Below are 17394 nucleotides of genomic sequence, written 5' to 3' on the forward strand. Positions count from 1 at the left end.
AAAACTTGGGCCGTACTCAGGCATGGATTGATTGTGTACCAAAAAGTCAAGGTGCAAACATTGATCATGTAGGAAAGCGCTGGTCATCAGCCAAAAATAAGCATTCCCCAGCCTAAATTATTAATTCCTTTCTGCACACCAAACGGATTGTGCTGGTCGCGTACATCCCCTCTGCACAGTGGTTGTGCTTCGTGCCGTAGTATATTTTCCCTCCAACTACTTGTCTGGCTCTTCACTTAATAAAGATTGAGAGAGACAATAAAAACATTCATTAAAAAGGAAAAAAAAAAAAGATGAAGCCCTGCTTGTAGCCTCTAGCAGTTGGTTTCATTAAGCAATTGCTTCTCCCAAACCCTCCACAGTGGGTCCCAGTACCCAGCCCTGGGATTTGGGGATGCAGCACCGGACTGGGAAGCCCTGAGATGCTCGGGCTGAAGGCCATGGCTGTGGCACCAACGGGATAACTGAAGAGGGCAAGAAACTGCCTGGGTGATGAGAAAGGGAATTAGCAAAATAAGCTCTTGGGGAAAAGCAGCTGTTTGGATGGGGTTATGCAGGGTTAAGCCATTATCTTGTGCTGTGTCGAACCTGAGGCTGGTCTCCTGCTCCTCCCAGGTCGTTAGCTGCTGTCCTAAGAAGCAAATTGCTAAAATCATTAGTCTGGGGCTCTTCCAGCTGTGGGCACTGAGGGATGGGAGCGGCCTGGGGGGGCTGTGCTAAGGCTGGGGGGAGCAGGGGGGGACACTGGAGAGGGAGCAAGGGCTGCGTGGGGCTGGGTTTGGTGGGAAGAGGCAGGAGCAGAGGGAAGCAGGGGTGGGCAGGGGGGTCTCTGGCGTCTCTGCTATAGCTGTGTCGGCTGAAATACAGTGACCGGCGTTTCTCGGGAGGTTAAGTCACTGACGGGGGCAGCCAGGAGCCCCGATGCGTGGCAAGGGCTCCGGCCCCACGACACTGACTGTCACTGGTGGGGTGGGGGAGCAGGGATGGAGTGGGCCTGGTGCCATCAAAGTGCTCTTCAACAACGCTCGAGTCTGTAAATTGGTCGTGGGAGGCCTGCTCTGCCCTCAAACTGTGACATCCGAAATGAAATATGTGTTTTCTCTCCCGTTCCAAGGCATGAGAAGAGCTTTGGATCTTGTTGCGATTTATCACTCAGCCCTAAGCCAGATGCCTATATGGGTTCAATCTATAGCTCCCAGAACTGATAGAAATATTATCCCATCTTATTAAAATCACCCACAGCTACTGCAGCTGTATGTCAACAGCAAAACAAATAGCGACTAGTTCCCATCGGATTGGAGCCTCTCCGTTGAGGCTGTCTTCAATCCGCCTCCTGCTAAAATGGTTACAGATGTAGGCTTTTCCCATTACAGCTCAGTGCAGCTCCTGTACAGCCGACTCCAAATCCCATTACCACGCAAGAACAGTCTTTGGTGAGCATCGGCTGGGCTAAAGCTTCCTCGCTGACGTGAAACGTTGCTCGTGATGCTTTTCCTAGAAGTACCGCTAAGAAAGAGAGTGCAGGGTTGTGCTCCCCTGAAAGAGTCCTGAAATGGTGGGGGGCAGCTCTGCTGCAGGGGGGAGAGGAGAGCAAGAGGGCTGTGCTGGGATGAAAGCAGCGCTGCTTCCTCTTCTTCTTCCTCGTCCTCGGGTGGCACAGCTCCTGTCGCTGCCGGGGGTCTGCTGAGTAATTTAGGGGGTATCACATCTGCTGGTGGAGGCGTAACTGATGTTGCAGTGCATGACCCCCCCACCCCACCCCTCCAAAACCACCACAGCCCTAAAATTCCTGCTGCCACCCGAGCTGTCCCTGGCTCACCCCCATCCCTCTCTCCTGTGCTATCTTTGGTATAATTAGGAGGCCAGGACTGTGCGTGTGAGGTGAATGTGACCTCATTAGTTTCTTACACTGTATTAAAATTTCTTCTCATTTACATCCCCGATCCCTAAATGTGCAGCTCTGGTATCTGGGATTACGTTCTGCTGCTTTCCATCCTTCTCACCGAGGCTCCAGGCCAGAGCTGTGTTCCCTCTCCTCAACTGATCCCTCCACTTCCATCTCAAAGCCACCCTCCCATGTGTTTCAGGAAGACAAATTCCTGGTTTACCCTAGACAGGGGGGAAAGGCTCCCCAGGGAGATGCCCTGGGCTGGGATAGTGCCGGGGTGCTCCTGGTTTAACTTCTCTGCCCACCTGAGGTGAGATAGCAAAGCTCTGGATGCTCCCTCCGCTCCGCTGCCGGCTGAGACGGGGAATGACAAACACCCTGGCCGGGCTGTGACAGGCTCCGTGCTCTCACCCCTCCGAGATCCGCAACCAAGATCACTCTTCCCTAGCAAGAGCATCATCCTGTCTGTGTTTGCTGATGCTAAAATCCTGCTAGACTGGTGGTGCTGGCTTGATCCTCCTGATGTTCAGGTGCTTCATTTTAAACTTAGAGGACATAGGGCTCTGTTGAGCCTTTCTTCTTTTCCTGTTTTAGTTGGAGGGAGAGCGCTCTTTGAGATGGGAAGGTTTGCATCGCGTCTCCTGTGTGATGTTGGATCCCTTTATAGGGCAGGTATCTTCTAAAGCAAAATGTTTTCAATTCTCACGACGAGCATAATTCTCAAAAATGTATGCAATAAACAAAACGAGCCAAATGTAATTAAAATGGAGACAGCATATAATCTGGTAACCCACTTAGAGGCTCAAAGCTTCAGCTTTTAAAAAAATGTTTGCTCCAAATCCATTTAAATAAACAGACCGACACACAAAGGCTCTCTGTACATTATCAGGATACAAAGAGAATCGGATCAAAAGCAGCTGTGGCCAGGCTGTACATATGTAGCGAGGAAATTGCTTGATCTAAGACTGCACCTTGCACATGCAAATGTGTTTGTGGACCTTTCCGTGAATTGCATTTGTACAACAGCCGAGCTGTCGGGCTACCGGGCTGTGCTCTGCCAGGGGAGCAAAGGCTGGGGTGTCTCCCGCCGCAGGAGCCTTTGCTGGGGAAGCGAGGGAGCTCCTGGCGTGCCGGTATGTCCGCTTGCTTTGGCAGGAGTGGAGAGAGGCCAAAGAACTAGCCGAGCTTTGCCCTTTCCATGAGTAGAGACGCTGCATCCGGAGGGGGGAAATCACTCGGAAACCTGGGAAAGAAATGGGAGTCACCGTCCTTAGCATCTGTGTCGTGGGCTCTCCGCTCGTCTGGTGTCACACGCGCCACGTGCCGTCACGCTTGCGTCCTCCTGGGCTTGCAGGAGGGTCTCCCGGCCATGCGTGGTGGGGCTGTGGGGTTTGTATCTTCTCTGCCTGGGCACGGTCTCTCACAGTTCTGCAGCAGAGCCTGGCTGGCCTTGAAGTTTTGCCAACAGCCATGTGATTTGTCTCAGGTTGGACAGCACAGGCTGTGAATCCAAGATCAAGTGTGCTCCCAGGCCAGCAGGATTCAGCCCAGAGAAGGCATTTTGGGTCAGGCAAGAGCATCTTCCTATTGTTCTTGCAGGTGATTTTGAGCTAGTGGAGCTCTTGGGAAGGGGATGCTCATATACATATATATATGATGTGGGAGGCTACCGCGGAAAGGTGAGAAAGCTGTTTCTAAAGCGGCAAGAAATCTTAAGCATTTAAAAACGGGGCCTTGGCTCAGGCTGTGGGGATGTCTGTGTTCAAAATGAGTGACGCCTGCAGAAAATCCTTTCCTCTGGCCCTGCTGAAAGAAGGTCCCTGGCTTGTGCCGTGGCGGGGAGCGCCCAGCGTGGCGTGCCCCTCGCTCGGGGCCGTGTCCCGTCCCCGTCCCCGTCCCCCCCGCCCCAGCCCCGGGGGATGCTTGCGGCGAGGTCCCCGCCGTCGGGGCCGGTTCCCGTCGCGGCCGGGAGTTGCACCGGCAGAGGGAGCTCCGGCCGCGTCCTCCGAGCGGGGGGGACCGGGGGTACCCGCCGCTCCCACGGTTGGGGGGTGGCGGGTCGTGTGTCCGCCTTCCCCCCCCCCCCTCTTCCCACACGGGGTCCCACTCTCCTGGGACCTGCTGGCCGGGATCGTGCCCCCCCTGCCCAGCCCAGGGGCGACCTGCTCCGGGCGGGGTGGTCCCTCGCAAAGAGCTGGGGGCTGGGGGGGGCACCTTCGCCGAGCCCAGCAGCGCTGTCTCCGCTCGCAAGCGGTGGGGGACACGGCGGGGGGGAAGCCGCCCGGTGCCCTGCAGCAGGGCGAGGATCTCGGGCAGGACTCGCCGGTGTAGCAGCGAGGAGCGGAGCCGCGGCAGTCGGGAGGGCGCTGAATCCCGAGCTACCGGGGGCCGCAGCTGGCGTACGCCTTCCCTCCCGGTACCGGCTGCTGCTGCCCTCGGCACCTTGGCCCCGGTGGGCCTCCCTCGCCTGGGGCTCCTGCCTTCCGCCAGGAGGGGCCGAGCCGGGTCGGTTTCCCCCTGCCCCATCATTTTTCCCATCCTCCCCCCTCGCCGTTCACCGGCTTCCCCCTCTCCCGGTGCTGCAGTGGGTCCCAGCGGGGGCTGTCTCTGCCGAACGCAGCGCAGGGCTTCCCCGCAGCCCGGTCTCCAGCGCTCGGCGCTGCAGGTCTTCCTTCCCCACCCCCCCCCCGCCCTCCCCGGCAAGGGGTGACCGGCCCCGACCCCCCGCCGGGTGCGCCCCGTCCAGCCCGGGGGACCGTGCCTGCCCGTCCAGCTGTGCTCCCCGGACGGACAGCGACGACAGCCAATGGGGAAACGCGGAGGGGCCGGGAACGAGCCCCCATTGGCGGCGGGGGGAGGAGGAGCCGGGACTTGAAGTTGGAGTGAGGGATCCAGCTGTGCGGAGCGCTCGGCTCGGCGCGGCCGCCCGCGGGAGCATCCTCCGCCCGCCCGGCCCCGGGCCGCCCCCCCGCCCCGGGCAGATGTTGGGGGGGCGCGGAGGGGGCAGGCAGAGCCGCTAAGGCGGCCCGCCCCGCGGGTGGGGGCCAGCACCGGCAGCGGGGGGCCGCCCCGCCGCCGCCGCCGCCTTCCCTTGCCCGCGGCTCGCCCGGCTCGGGCCCCCCGGAGGCACGGCGAGGAGGAGCTACGGAGCCCGCAGACGGCAGGGCAGGGCGAGGGGGGCGGCCCGGCCCCGGCCCCTGCGGGGGGCGAGGCAGCGGCTCGCCCGGCCATGCCACCCCGGCGCTGAAGCCGCCCCGCCGCAGCCCCCAGCCCCCCGGCCCCGCCATGGCCGCGCCTCGCTAGGCGGCCCCCCAGCCCCCCCTCGCCCCGGCTTGCCCCGTGTCGTCCCGGCTCCCCCCGCCCCCCCCCCGGGGCCGCCGGTCGGAGGATGGACGAGGATGGACCGCGAGCAGCCGAGGAGGAGCCGGAGCCGGGCAGAGCCAAGACTTTCATCCGCCTTAATGACCTGTCCGGGGCCGGGGGCCGCCCGGGGCAGGGGGACAGGGAGGCGGGCAGCGGTGACTCGGAGGCGGAGGCGCTGCCCTACCCGGCGTTGGCCCCCGTCGTCTTCTTCTACCTGAGCCAGGAGAGCCGGCCGCGGAGCTGGTGCCTCCGGCTGGTCTGTAACCCGTATCCTTTGCAGGTGCTCGGCGGCGAGGTAAGCCCCGCGGCCACCCCCCCCCCCCCACCCCCGGAGCGGCGGGCATCTCCCGGCTGGAGCCCGCTGGGTGATGGAGAAGGAGCCGGGGTTTGGGGGAACCCATCACCCTCCGTTGCCCCGGGTTTGGGGGGGGGGGGGAAACCCGGGCGGTGCTCTCCCCCCTCCCCGCTGCCCGGCCGGGAAGTTTTCTGGGCTGTTGCAGGGGGCTCGGTGCTCCCCGCCGGGGTGCGTGGTTCCCCACTCGCGGCCGCGATGCCCCGGTTCCCACGGGCTCCGCCGCGCCGCTTCACCGGGAGTCGGAGCGGGAGCCCCGGGCGGCCCTTCCTGCCCCGGGGATCGGCCGGCCTCCCGTGTCCCTGCTCCCCCCGGCACACCGAGGGAGCCGAACCCCAGTCTGCGCCCCCTTGCAGAACCATTCTCCTCCCTGATCCCGTTTCTCACCAGTTTTAGGCTCCCCGGCCCCTTCCCAGAAGGTTTTAAGAGGGGTGCAATCTGGGGGGAGGCGGTGGTGCTGGGGGTTTGGTTTGCCGCCCCGCTCTAGGGTCCCTAAATAATTCACGGCATGCGAGGCTGGCTGAAGGGCCCGCTCTCTGCAGCGTCCTGGGGGATGCTCCTTGCTTGGAGGGGTCCGGACCAAGCGGGGATTACGGTCCCCGGGGCGTGCATCAGCCAAGGGCCGCTGCTCGCCAGGTCCTGGGGTGAGCCGTGACCCCACAAAGGTGTCTGGTCTCCTTCCAAACTCCCCGTCTGCTCCAGCACAGGCTCTGTGTCTGAGCTGCTTTAGTCAAGTTTAAGCTTTCAAAAGAAGGGAGGGGGGGGGGGGGGGGGATAAAAATAGAAAAGACAATAGCAAAATTGCTTCTTGCCATGGTCTCGGTGCCTTTAAAGCCTCCCCTGGAGTTGAGTTGCAACCAGCACACTGTTTGTAGCATTGCAAGTGTTCTACCATCCCCAAACTCCAGTTCCATTTATTATTTGCAGAAACAAAAACCCGAAATGAAATAAAGCGAAGCAATGTGGCTTCCAGTAGGGGCTGGTGTGGGAGAGGCAGCCGCTGCCCGGCCGAGCGGCGAGTTACCGGGTCCGAGCCGCTCTGCCTGTGCAAAAGGCAGGCGAGTATGTATGGGCAGCAAACCCACATCTGGAACGGGAGAGGCTGTGCGGTAGCAGGGAGGACATGTTACATGGTGTAGAGGGCCAGAATATCCTGTGCGAGTCCTCCTCCACTCCTGGTGTGCGGGAACTGTTAGGAATTACATTTTGGCTGAGGTCGGTGTGCCCAGGAAGAGCGGCAAGGGTCTGCCAGACTTGCGAATATTGTTTTACTTGAGCTTCAGCAATAATTTATCTGATAAACAGGCTGCCTTCTTTCCTAAAATGTCCCCCAGGAGGGGAAAACCAAGATTTCTTTTCCCAGTCATGAATACTCCTGGCAGTTTCCCCCCAAATCTCTTTCACACCAGCTGAACAGTTCAAAGCTGCATTTATTTAAGCATCTTAGGAAATCTTGCAACTTTGTGAAGCCTTCTGTTTTGGGAAGAAATACTAACGACAGGCTGCAAGTCAGTGTGTTCTTGTTGCCTGCTATGACTAATATTAATTTATGATTGCTGGCTTAAATATGTTTTCAAGTCTTTCTTTTTTCATTTTCCTTCCTAATGATGCTGTTTTGAAGCAGGTGTTAACACCTGCATGTTCTTAGTTGTTTTCAGTAAAATCCCCCACCCCGATAATGGCTTGAAATGCGTATTCTCCTCTGTGGCTGCACATACAAGCAGATTAACTTTTGTCCTTGGAAAATTAGAGGTATTGTGGGCACCTGCAAGCTCTGCTGCGAGCAGGGGATGAGCATTAGGTGCAGCCCTGCAAGCTGGGATTTTCCTTGTCGCTAATTTTTCACTCATTACCGACACAGAAAGGCGCTTGCTGCGAGCCCCCGGGCCACAGGGGACGATGCTGTGGGTCTCCGAGTCGTGTGTCTGCATGCGGCTGTTTGTTTTCAGGGTCACTGACCCAGAATTGGGGGAGTTTATTTAAAAACAACACAAAAAAAGCAGTTCAGCCTGCAGATGAGAGGAAGGCAGTGGCCAGCTTGGCACCCACACTGCGTCCCATCGCTCGCTGGGCCGTTCAGCAGAGCAGCATCTTGCTTGTCCATTCGGCTCTCTGCAGCCCGAGCGCCGGAGCTGAGCCATTGCTTGTTTATATTTATTACTTTTATGTTTTCCCTTTAGTGTGGTGGGCCAGTAAAGTGGCCCTTCTCGGGCCGTAATCTTCTAGGAATCGTGCTCCGGTGCTGAAACCGTATAATCGCGTCGCTGGAAAGTCTTTGTTGCCACCAGCTGCCCTGGAGAGGAGTGACAGCGCTTGGGCTCACGTGGCTGGTGAATCCTGTCCCGGTCCCTGGGGGTTTGGGGCTTTCGCTGGCTTCTGCCGCTCTCTTGGGTGGTTTTTACCTTTCCATGCGTGAGGCTGGCTGCCCATGAAAAAATTGGAAGGGAAGGCTCTCGTTTGAGCTGTGCCTGTGGAGGTGCATGGCTCGCCGGCTTGGCAAAGCGGGTCTGCGGTGTGCTAATCTGGCTGATAAACTTTGCTGCTGACGAGGTGTCGGGAGGAGGTGCTGGAGCTGCTCCTGCACCCGCAGCTCCCTCGCCTGCCCCGGGAAGGGCAGCTTGTGCCCCTGGGATGCAGCTGGAGCTCCTGGGATGCTTCTCTCCATCCCTGTCCAGGAAGCTTGTGTGACCGTGGTAGCCAAGGCCAGGACGCGGGCTTAGGGGGAGGGTGGCGGTTGATGTGCCGAGCGTCCAGCAAGGACACAAAGTCCTGTCGAGGGGGTTTGTTGGTCTTTTCTACTGTGTTTCCAGTCAGAGCATCCTCTGCCTGAGCCATGGAGGCTTCTCCCTTGCTGTCTGGAGCAGAGTCAGGTGGACCTATGCTACTCTCCCCCTCCTCCTCTCCCTTAGGACTAGAAAGAGGTCGTGAAGCTTGTCCTGATCCAGAAATACTCCAGCACTTGAAGTCTTGGGTTTTTAACCCTAAAACTGTATCAGCCCTGCCAGGCTGTCCTCCCCCTCCACTCCATCGTGGTCTTTGAGCAAAAACCTCTCTGGGTGCTGCAAGGACCCGGGAGGCATGAGCCTGGTTTCCCACCCGGGTATTCCCGTTGGCTCTGGGCTGAAAGGCTCTGCCCTGGGTGAGGACCACCTGGGTCAAAAGGGAAGCAGCTGGAGCGTGGGTGGGACGTGTTAAATGGTCACAGCGAAGGACCCACGGGCTCGGGGTTGGGAAGGGCTGCGGTGACAGGCACGGTGTCCTGGTGTGCGTGCTGGCAAGGCGGTGAGAGGAGAAGCTGGCATTTCGGGGTGGGGGGGGGGGGAGAAAAGAGGAGGCAAGCTGGTTACTTGACTTTCACTTATAAAATAAAAGCACCATGAAGGCTGGGAGGATGAAAGGCTGTAGCGGGGTCTGTGCCAGGCTGCTTCTCTGATCAGAGACAAGAAACGAGGCTATTTCTTGAGAGTTGCGGAGTGATTGAAGAGCGGGGATGGAGAAAGTGGGGAGGATGCTACCGCTCGGTGTTAAGAGCTCTGAATAGGAAAATAACAGTGTAACTGAAAGGGCCTGTGATCTCTATTGTAGTACTGAAATCTGCCTCTACCCCCGCGCAGTGTCTGCCTGCAGAGCGCTGCTGCCTGGAGAGCAGCACGCTGGCAATGGGGGGGCTGCAAAAAGCTGTTGAAATGTGCTGTTCTGGGGAGACACCCCCAAATTGGTTGAAATCCCATCTTTTCATCCCGGTTCGGAGGGTGAAAGGCAGCCCCGTGAATGCCCTCGCTGGGGAGGGTGGGTTTGGATGGCGCTGGGAGGAGCGCTCCCGTCTCGCCTGGCTGCTCCCGTGCACGGTCCTCAGGATTTGGGTTTCAAAAACGGCTTTAGGGAAGAAATGCATCTCTGATCCGGTCACGGCAACCAGCCCTGCCTTCTGCCTTTGGTCTGCAATAAAACCCAGAGGGCTCTTCCAGCAGCCGCCTCGCACGGCTCCGCTCGCTTCCCATTAGCGAGAGGTGGATGATCAAAGGCTCGGTCCTGGGGAGCTGCCGAGTGCCCCCAGCTCTCGTTGAAAGTCGGCAGAGCTGCAGATGGCCGGCGGCCTCCAGGAACGGGCCCGGAGCCCTCGGGGCCTCGTGCCAAGGCATAGCTGAGGTCTGCGCCGGGCTGGCTCACGGGACGGCTGGAGCCGCCGGGCTGGAGCTCGGTGCATCGTGGAAGGCAGCGCTGGCCCCACCGAGGGGGCCGCTCAGCCCTCGCCCGTTGAGCTCGCTTCGAGCGCCGTGGGTCCGTGTGCCAGCACCGCTCTGCGTCGGCCTGGCTGGATCCGACCGTCCTAGGGGGACGCGTCTGTGTGTCCGTCTGCACCGGCGCAAGGAGCCTCCTGCTTGGTGGGGATGAGACCCGAACCCGCTGAGCTGTACTGCGGTTTGGGCTTCCCAGCCCCTGCGGTGCCTCCCAAAGTGTTCCCATGGGGATGCCCGTGGTGTGAGCAGAACCCCCGTCACCTCCGTGGGTGCTCGGGGTCCTCGGCCCCTCCTCAGCTGTGCCAGCTCATGGGGAGAGCCGGGCGCTGCACGTGCTGCTGTTTGAAGGGTTCAGCTGAGGCACAGGGGTAAAAATATAATTGGGTTTTTTTTTGTTATCAGAAGGGTGTGTTTTGAGGGGAGAGCACACGCAGTGTCCGTTAAAGTTCAGTGCATCTGTTCTAACATCACTTTTGGGTTGAACAAAGCAAAATGCTTTGTTTTGAGAGGTTGGACCTGCAAGGGATCTTGGTTTGATTTCAAAACCCTGCAAAGGAGTCAGAATCCGTTTGCTTCACTTGCATCTGATCCACCCCAGCGGACCTGAACTTGTTTCTCCTCCGTGACCTGGTTCACCCGCCGGCACCTCCTGCCCCTCCCTGGACAGAAGGAAACGCTGCTGCTGCGGCCGAGCCTCCGCCAGCTCCATGCCCCTTCCCCAGCTCCTGGGGGAAAATAAGAAGGATGACTTGCCCGGCTGATGCCAGGCTGGGGGGTGGGGGTGTGTGTGTCCCACAGCCCCTTGGCCCCCCCAGTCAGGATGGAGCATCCTGCTGCTCCCCGGGGCAGGTTCTGGCGCATCCCTGAGCTCCCACCAGCTCCCGTGCGAGGATCTCGGAGGGAAGCGGGACCCATCGCCTTTTAGCAAGGGGTGCGCGAGGGTGCGGCGGTTATTTCCCTCCTCCCAAGGGACAAATAACTGCAAGACCTTTCTTTTCCCCGCTGATCGCAAACCCTTCGGGAGCTCGGCAGGAGTATTCGCCTCCCGGAGCTGGGGGCAGCGGCCAGCATCCCCCTCCTTGCTGCCTCCCCAGCAGAGCCAGAAGCCGCTCGATCCTAATCTAGGTAACGCACCGCATCTCACCAGGGATCTGATCTCTGGACCCGTCCATCGCCCGGCCGTGCCAGCAGCCGGGCGCTTCCTTTGCTCCCTGCGTGTGTGTTTTTTAAGGAGATTCTTCTGCGAATTCCCTCTTCCAGGCTGTTGTGTCACATCTGGAAGTTTGTGTAGGAGTTTATCCAAGCGCTGGAGTACAGCGCAGCTTTTTCTCATTTAAAAATCATAGGCTGGCATTTTGAAGCGGGATGGGGGGGGGGGGGGGGGGGGAGGAGGGAAGGGGAGAGGGAAGCTGTCTGCCAAAAAGGAGACTGGAGCAGAGGAATCGTAATGACTTCCAGAAGTTTTCTTTCTTTCTTCCTTTCTTGCTTTCCCTCCCTCTCTCCCGGCGTGCAGACAAAAGGCTCGGCCTCATGCGGTTCACGGTTATGTCATCCTGGCGTGGGGAGCCCCGGCCGGGAGGGGTGGCCCCGTCCTGCCCGGGGACCCTACTCTGCTCGGGGACAAGCTCTGCTCTGGCTCCTTGTAGGAAATCCGGAACAAGGGCTCCCACGCAGGGTTGGGGGGGGAGGCCCATCTCCAGAGACCTGCTTTTCATTTGGGGCCAGGAGCCGAGGCAGGGTGGCTGGGAGGGGATCGCAGCCTCTTCCCCAGCCCCTCGTGCCCAGGACCGGGGGGCTCAGACAGGCGGGCGGTAATTCAGGATAGGGCCAGACCACCCCAGCCGCCGCTCATCTATGGGGCCGACGTGTCTCCCGGCTGATCCGAGCGGACTCGTTGCTCTCGACTTGATCGGCTTTTGTGCTCTCTCGCCCGTTCGGTAGCGCTGGGTGTTGGAGCCGGTTTGGAAATGCCCGGGATTTTATGATGCAGAGAAAATTTTCTGCTTTCTTCTCCCCCCACACCCCCTGCAGATGTTTTGGCGTCGTGCTGAAAAAATGCTTTTTTCCCATTTTTTTTGCTTTAAACTCTGTTTCACTTTTTTTCCGTGCAGAAAAGACCAAGTTTTTGATTGCCCCAAGTTCCCTGCCCAGGTCTCTCTTAGCTTTCTTTTTCTTTTTCTACTGTTTTGCTGGAAGGGAGAAAACCTTTGGCCAAAATGAACCTCCCCGATGGCTTTTTCATTTGGATCATGAAATCCTTTTCCCTTGGAAGAGGAGCCCCGGGGAGCCTTTGCCCCCGGCAGCTTTGCTGGCTGCCGCGGATGGGGAGGAGGGTCCGGGGGAGCGGGGCCGTCCGTGGGGAACCGGGGAAGGAGCATCCGGAGTCAGGTTGGGGAGGGCTTTGAAGCTTCGCTGTGGTTTGGAGGGGGTTGAATTTCCTAGTTAATTAGGAGGCCTAAGTGTTTCTGGGTTTGTTATGAGGCCAGATCGTGGCTTTCCCTTCCCCGGCGCCTTGGCTCTCCGCTGAGCGACCTAGATGTGAAATATTCCCTTTGGTTGGTGATGCACGCGGAGGTTTCCCCCAACCTGGGTTTGTTTGGCTTTGGCTTTTGCCAGCCTTGGCCTCTCACCCAGGAATCTGGCCTGGTGCTAAGAAATAAAATAAAAAAATAAAAAAAATAAAAAAAAAAAAAGGAGGAAATTCTCATGGTTTTATATAACGGAGTGAGTAACGACCGATCGTGCTTTGGGATACTCTCACATCTGCTTCCTACCAAAGCCCCAGCAAAGAGGCTTTGAGCAGATGGAAAAAGCACATTTTTCAGCCTGAATACTTGCCGAGAGAAACTTTCAGGCTCGATCTCCGTGATGACTGCCATGGCGCTGGTTACTGCCTTACGGGAAACGGGCTGTCGGGGTGCCAGGAACAGAATCGCGTGCTCGAGGTGCAGCACGGCCGGGCAGGTCCCGCTGTGAGCCCCAAGCCGGGGCCATGCACACGTGTGTGGGACCGGGACGTGCCCGTGACTCAACCCTCAGAAGTTCACCGGTTAGTCACAAGTGGATGGAAATTGTCTATTGGTTTGGCTCCTGTGCCTGAAACGTGGTTTTGGCTGGGATTTTTAACGTGTTTCCTAGGCGGAAGGGACTGGCTGTCATTTGGTGGTTTGGGTTTTTTTGTCACTCGTGTCCTCCCGGCTTTCTCTCTCCCTCTGCTGGGATGCGAAGCCCAGGGGCGAGGGCAGGAGGGGGGGAAAATGGGAAGAAAATGCTAAAGCAGGTGATGGGTGAGAGCTGGGAGCTTGGCACAGACGAGCTTATAAAGAAAAGGGGATTTATTTACTGTAATCCAGATGCTAGCCCCACACTTACAGGGTTCCTGATGCAAAGCATCCTTACATTTATCTCTAATTTGGGTCTCTTCCAAGAGATTTCCCCCAGTGCATCCCCCGAACCAACCTCGAGATGCTTCCTAACCCTGAGGCTGAAGGCAAACCCGCAGCCGGCGGCAGCGGAGCGGGTGAGGGGATTCACGGGGATTCACCCACCTTGGCAGCCCGACCGCCCCGAGGGGGTTTATGCCTTCAGGATTTCCTGTGATTCATAACTTAATCAGGTCAGGTTTAGCACTCCCTCCTCCTACGGCGTTATTGACTGCCTCTGCCTGCTCCCCGAGACGCTGGTGGCGAGAGCAGCCCAAGGCAGAGCCCTCCTCTGCCCAGATGGCGGACAGGACTTGTTAATGATTTGTTAATTCAATTAGAAAGTGCTCGTTAACCCATGGCAAGGCTGAAGCTCCCTTCTGGAGGGCAGGGCTCGCCCCCATGCCTGTGACTCCCTCTGCCAAAACATTTATTTGGTGTTAAGCTGCCAGCCACGCTATGCAAATATAGATGTTAATCATGAATAAGGTTCATTTTTAGCTCTGGGTTGAGACGAGACTTGGGAGGCACCCGGCTCTGGGGGGGGTGGCGGGGAGCGCTGCCTTGGTGGGGTGCACAGCCCCCGGGGCTGGGTTGGCCGGATCCTGCGGGAGGGAGCAAACGTCTCGGCTCCCGCTCAGCCCCGGGGTCCGTAGGAATAAAATGTTCCTTCTGCTGCGGCTTGAATAAGGCTTTCAAGTGCATTTGATGGGCTGCACTTTAACCAGCCTCCTCCGCGTCGGCGTTAGCTGCTAATAGCATGAAACCTGGGTCGGGGCTGGTGGTGCCCATGCCTGCGTTGGATGCAGAGTATCTTTAATTCAGGAACCATCGTGTCTAGATAGCCTGGCTGTAGCGATTCTACCTTAACGGAAGAAAACGGAAACCCCAGTAAGAATGATAGATAACGGGGCCCTGATGCTCCATTGAATTAATGCTTATTTGGGCAGACAGGGAGGAGAGGAATTAAATTAATATCTGACTTGTAACTGCTACTGTATGTGGTTATTGACTTATCTTGCTTTGGAGGACCATAAATATGTCTTGGGATCTACCCCTGAGACCACAATCTGCTCGGGGTCGCAGTGCAGGTCTGTCTCTGATGCTCCTTCAGAGACTCATCCTGACTTCTGGGGTCAAAAATCCAAATTCCTCTGACAAAGGACCCAGCCACGTGCGGAGGGGAATGTGTTTGCACTTTACTGCGAGCGTACAGCATAAATCTTGAAGGCCTCTGCCTCGCATAAATCACTTTATTGTTTGTAATCCCCCAGCCGGCTCAGCGCTGGAGGGCGCGGAGCCCGATTCGACTCGGGGGAGAGCCGCGGGTGAAGCTCCTCGGCTCTGGAGTTCGGATGGATTGCAGCTGGAGCCTCGTATTCTTGTCCGCTTCCTTTTTCCCCTGTGCCTGGGATTTTGTCCCCCTTAGGCAGTTGTTTGGGGGTTGAGGATGGCTTGGTGAGGTAAGCTGGGGAGTCTCAGCGCAGCATCGATAGCCCTGGCCAAGGGGTTGGGGTATCTGTGAGCCTGGGGAGAGGAGCGATATCTTCTCTTTTCAGCCCTCGATGCTGCGTGGATGCTCCAGTCTGGATGACCCAATGGAAGTGGTGCCAATCCCGGACACCCCAGCAATGCCGGCCGCGGGGCAGGCGTGGGGAATTTTGCAGCTCGACGTGCCTCGTGCCGGGGCAGGTGGGCTTCTCTGTGTCCCGGGCCCGTTGTACCCGTGTGAATGTGGGTGCCCACGGGGTCAGCAGCTTGGGAAACTCGTGGTTTGGTGACGGCATAGGCTAGGCTGACCTGTCGTCGTCCCCTTTCTCGTGAGGCTGGAGCAAGCGCTTGGGGCATCCCTGGGTGGCTGAGCCGTGGCAGTCTGTCCTTCCTCAAGCTAAGGTAGACGTTTCCTTCCCACCTCTTGGGCTCTGTTTCGTGTAGAGATAACTCGCTGCCTACGTGACTCTCCTTATGGCAGCGTGCGTTGACCCCGTTCTCTGGCACAGCCCGCGTTAGCCGAGGAGTCTTGGGCCAGGCAAGCGATGCTCCGAGCCCCCACCCCTGGTCCTCCCCTGCCCCTCGCCCATTGCTCCAGGCACTGGTGCATCCCCTTGTCTGGGTTAGGCGTTGCTACGGTGAGGGTATTTGTTAGGATGCTTCTATTTTACCCTGCCGGCCCATCCCTTAGGATGGAGCACGTCCTGTCCCCTCTGGCAGCCCGTTCCCCAAGCTCTGCCTTTCCCCTCTGGGCCCCGGCCACCGAAGCGCAGCTCCCGTGGGAGCGATTTCCCCTGCCATGGGCAAATGGAAGCCCCTTCTTCTTCAGAAACCGCTTGTGGCAGCAGCACGGGGGAATCCTGTCTTTTACCAGGCTGGAAAACAGCGGAGGAGCCCAAGGCCAGCGTGGGGTACCCGCAGCGAGGGTGGAGACGCTTCTTCCTTCGTCTCAGTAAATGGGCTCTGGCTCCTCCAGCAGTGGATGTTCAAACCTCGCAGCTGGGTTTTGGGCTTGGCTTTTGCTGGGTTTTGTTTTCTCTTTTCTCGTAGCCCCATGAAACTGGGTTGTCTCCGCTCTGGGAGCGCAGAGGGTTGGGCAAGCAGCGGTCAAGCTGCAAATCTGGTGGTGAATTGGGGGATAAAAGGATGCACAGAAAGCGCTTTGCTGTGCCTCCTCCTCCCCTCCCCCAGATCCCCTCCTTTCATTTGCTGAATACCTTGATTTTTCCACCTCTTTTTTTTTTTTTTTTTTTTTTTTTTTTTTTTTTTTTTTTACTATTGCCTGGGTTTTGCATCGGGGGCAGGATGGAGGTTGGGGGGGGGGGGGAGTGCGTGTGCGCGATGAAGCTATTCGAGGAGTTGTGATCTCTGCATTTCATTTTGCAGTTCAGCTGGAAAGATCTCGTTTCCAAATACACCCACACACAGGCACAGCAAGAGAGAAAGCAGGCGAGGGAGCTGCTCAAGGGGGATGGGGCTGCGCAGGGGAGGGCTGGGGGCCTTTCCCTGCGTTTGGTGAATCCTATTTGGAGTGGTCCATAGCCTTTACCTGGGCACAGGCGATGGTACCCTCTGCCTCAACCCTATATCTGAAGGCCACGCAAGGTGCTTGGCTGCACCCGTGGGTGCCTGGCTGCTTTAGTCCAGAGCAAAGGGGGAGCGGGAAGAGCAAGGGTCCCTGAGCAGAGCCCTTGCCCTGAGCCTGGCAGCGGCCTCGAGACCTCCGGGGGACTCCAGGGCAGTTTGTAGGGTTGCACACAGTGCGTGTGTACGTACACACGGACCCACCGTGGGCTGAGCAGTGCCCAGGGCATGGCAGCACGGTGGTGAGATGTGCTTTTGCAATGGAAGGAAAGCAAAGGCGCAGAAAAGAGTCACAAAACTCCTCTCCCGGTGACCTTCAAGCCAAAGACATCTTGTTTCCAAGGATGAGCCGGTGCTGGAGTGGCTCTTTTAGCCTGTAACTCCCCATCCGCACCCTTTCCCTCCGGCACTTTCCTTGCCTGCCGGCTCCTGACTCCAGTTCTGGGTTTCTGGAGGAGCTGATGGTGGTGCGGGTGCATCCTGCGTCCCCCAGCGCTGGGAGGGATGGGGTCAGCAGAAAGCAAATAAACCTTCATCCTGGTGGGCATCTGGGTGTGCAGCAGCAGTTAAACACGAGGGGCTGGCTGAGAAGCCGAGCAGATTGGCACTTGGTGGTGGCGGAAGGTTTTGGAGAGACACCTCAGCCTGCCCGGGCTGCGAGCCGGCGGCAAGCTCGCCTCTTGCCAGGGGGCTTGTGGGGTCACCTGCCCGAGCCCCCGCGCCTGGCGCCTTCCCTGGCTTCGGGGCTGTGGAGCAGTTCGGGGTGCTGGGGTGTGCGGGGGAGCACCCCCTCCTGTGCAGGGTGCTGCCGTGGGTGCTCGCGTCCCCCCCCCCCCCAGCTCCCCTCTGGGTGCCTTGGGTGGATGCTGGTGGCACACGGCTCGGCTCGAGCCCCACGCACACACTCTTCCCATCGTCGCTTCGGGGTCAGCGCGTGATTTTCTTTTTTTTTCCATCGCTCCGAAGAGGCTGAGCTCATACAACAATATTCCCCAGGCCAACGCCGCTCCTGTTTGAAGTTTCTTGTTTTGGTATTCCTCAAACTTCGTATCC

At 58.3% G+C, this 17394-nt stretch overlaps 1 protein-coding gene across 13 annotated transcripts in view; it reads left to right on the forward strand.

Annotated features, from left to right (window-relative positions):
• The first annotated feature begins 5276 nt into the window (after nt 1–5276).
• The window catches only part of CACNA1G (calcium voltage-gated channel subunit alpha1 G), a 152413-nt gene continuing 140295 nt past the window's right edge, over nt 5277–17394 (forward strand). For all 13 annotated transcript variants that reach the window (XM_049812054.1, XM_049812055.1, XM_049812063.1 and 10 more), the window contains exon 1: nt 5277–5518. In XM_049812054.1, coding sequence (XP_049668011.1) covers nt 5277–5518 — 242 coding nt within the window. The remainder of the gene's footprint in view (nt 5519–17394) is intronic.

This window comes from Accipiter gentilis, chromosome 10 (genome assembly GCF_929443795.1).
Source record: "Accipiter gentilis chromosome 10, bAccGen1.1, whole genome shotgun sequence".
NCBI lineage: Eukaryota > Metazoa > Chordata > Aves > Accipitriformes > Accipitridae > Astur > Astur gentilis.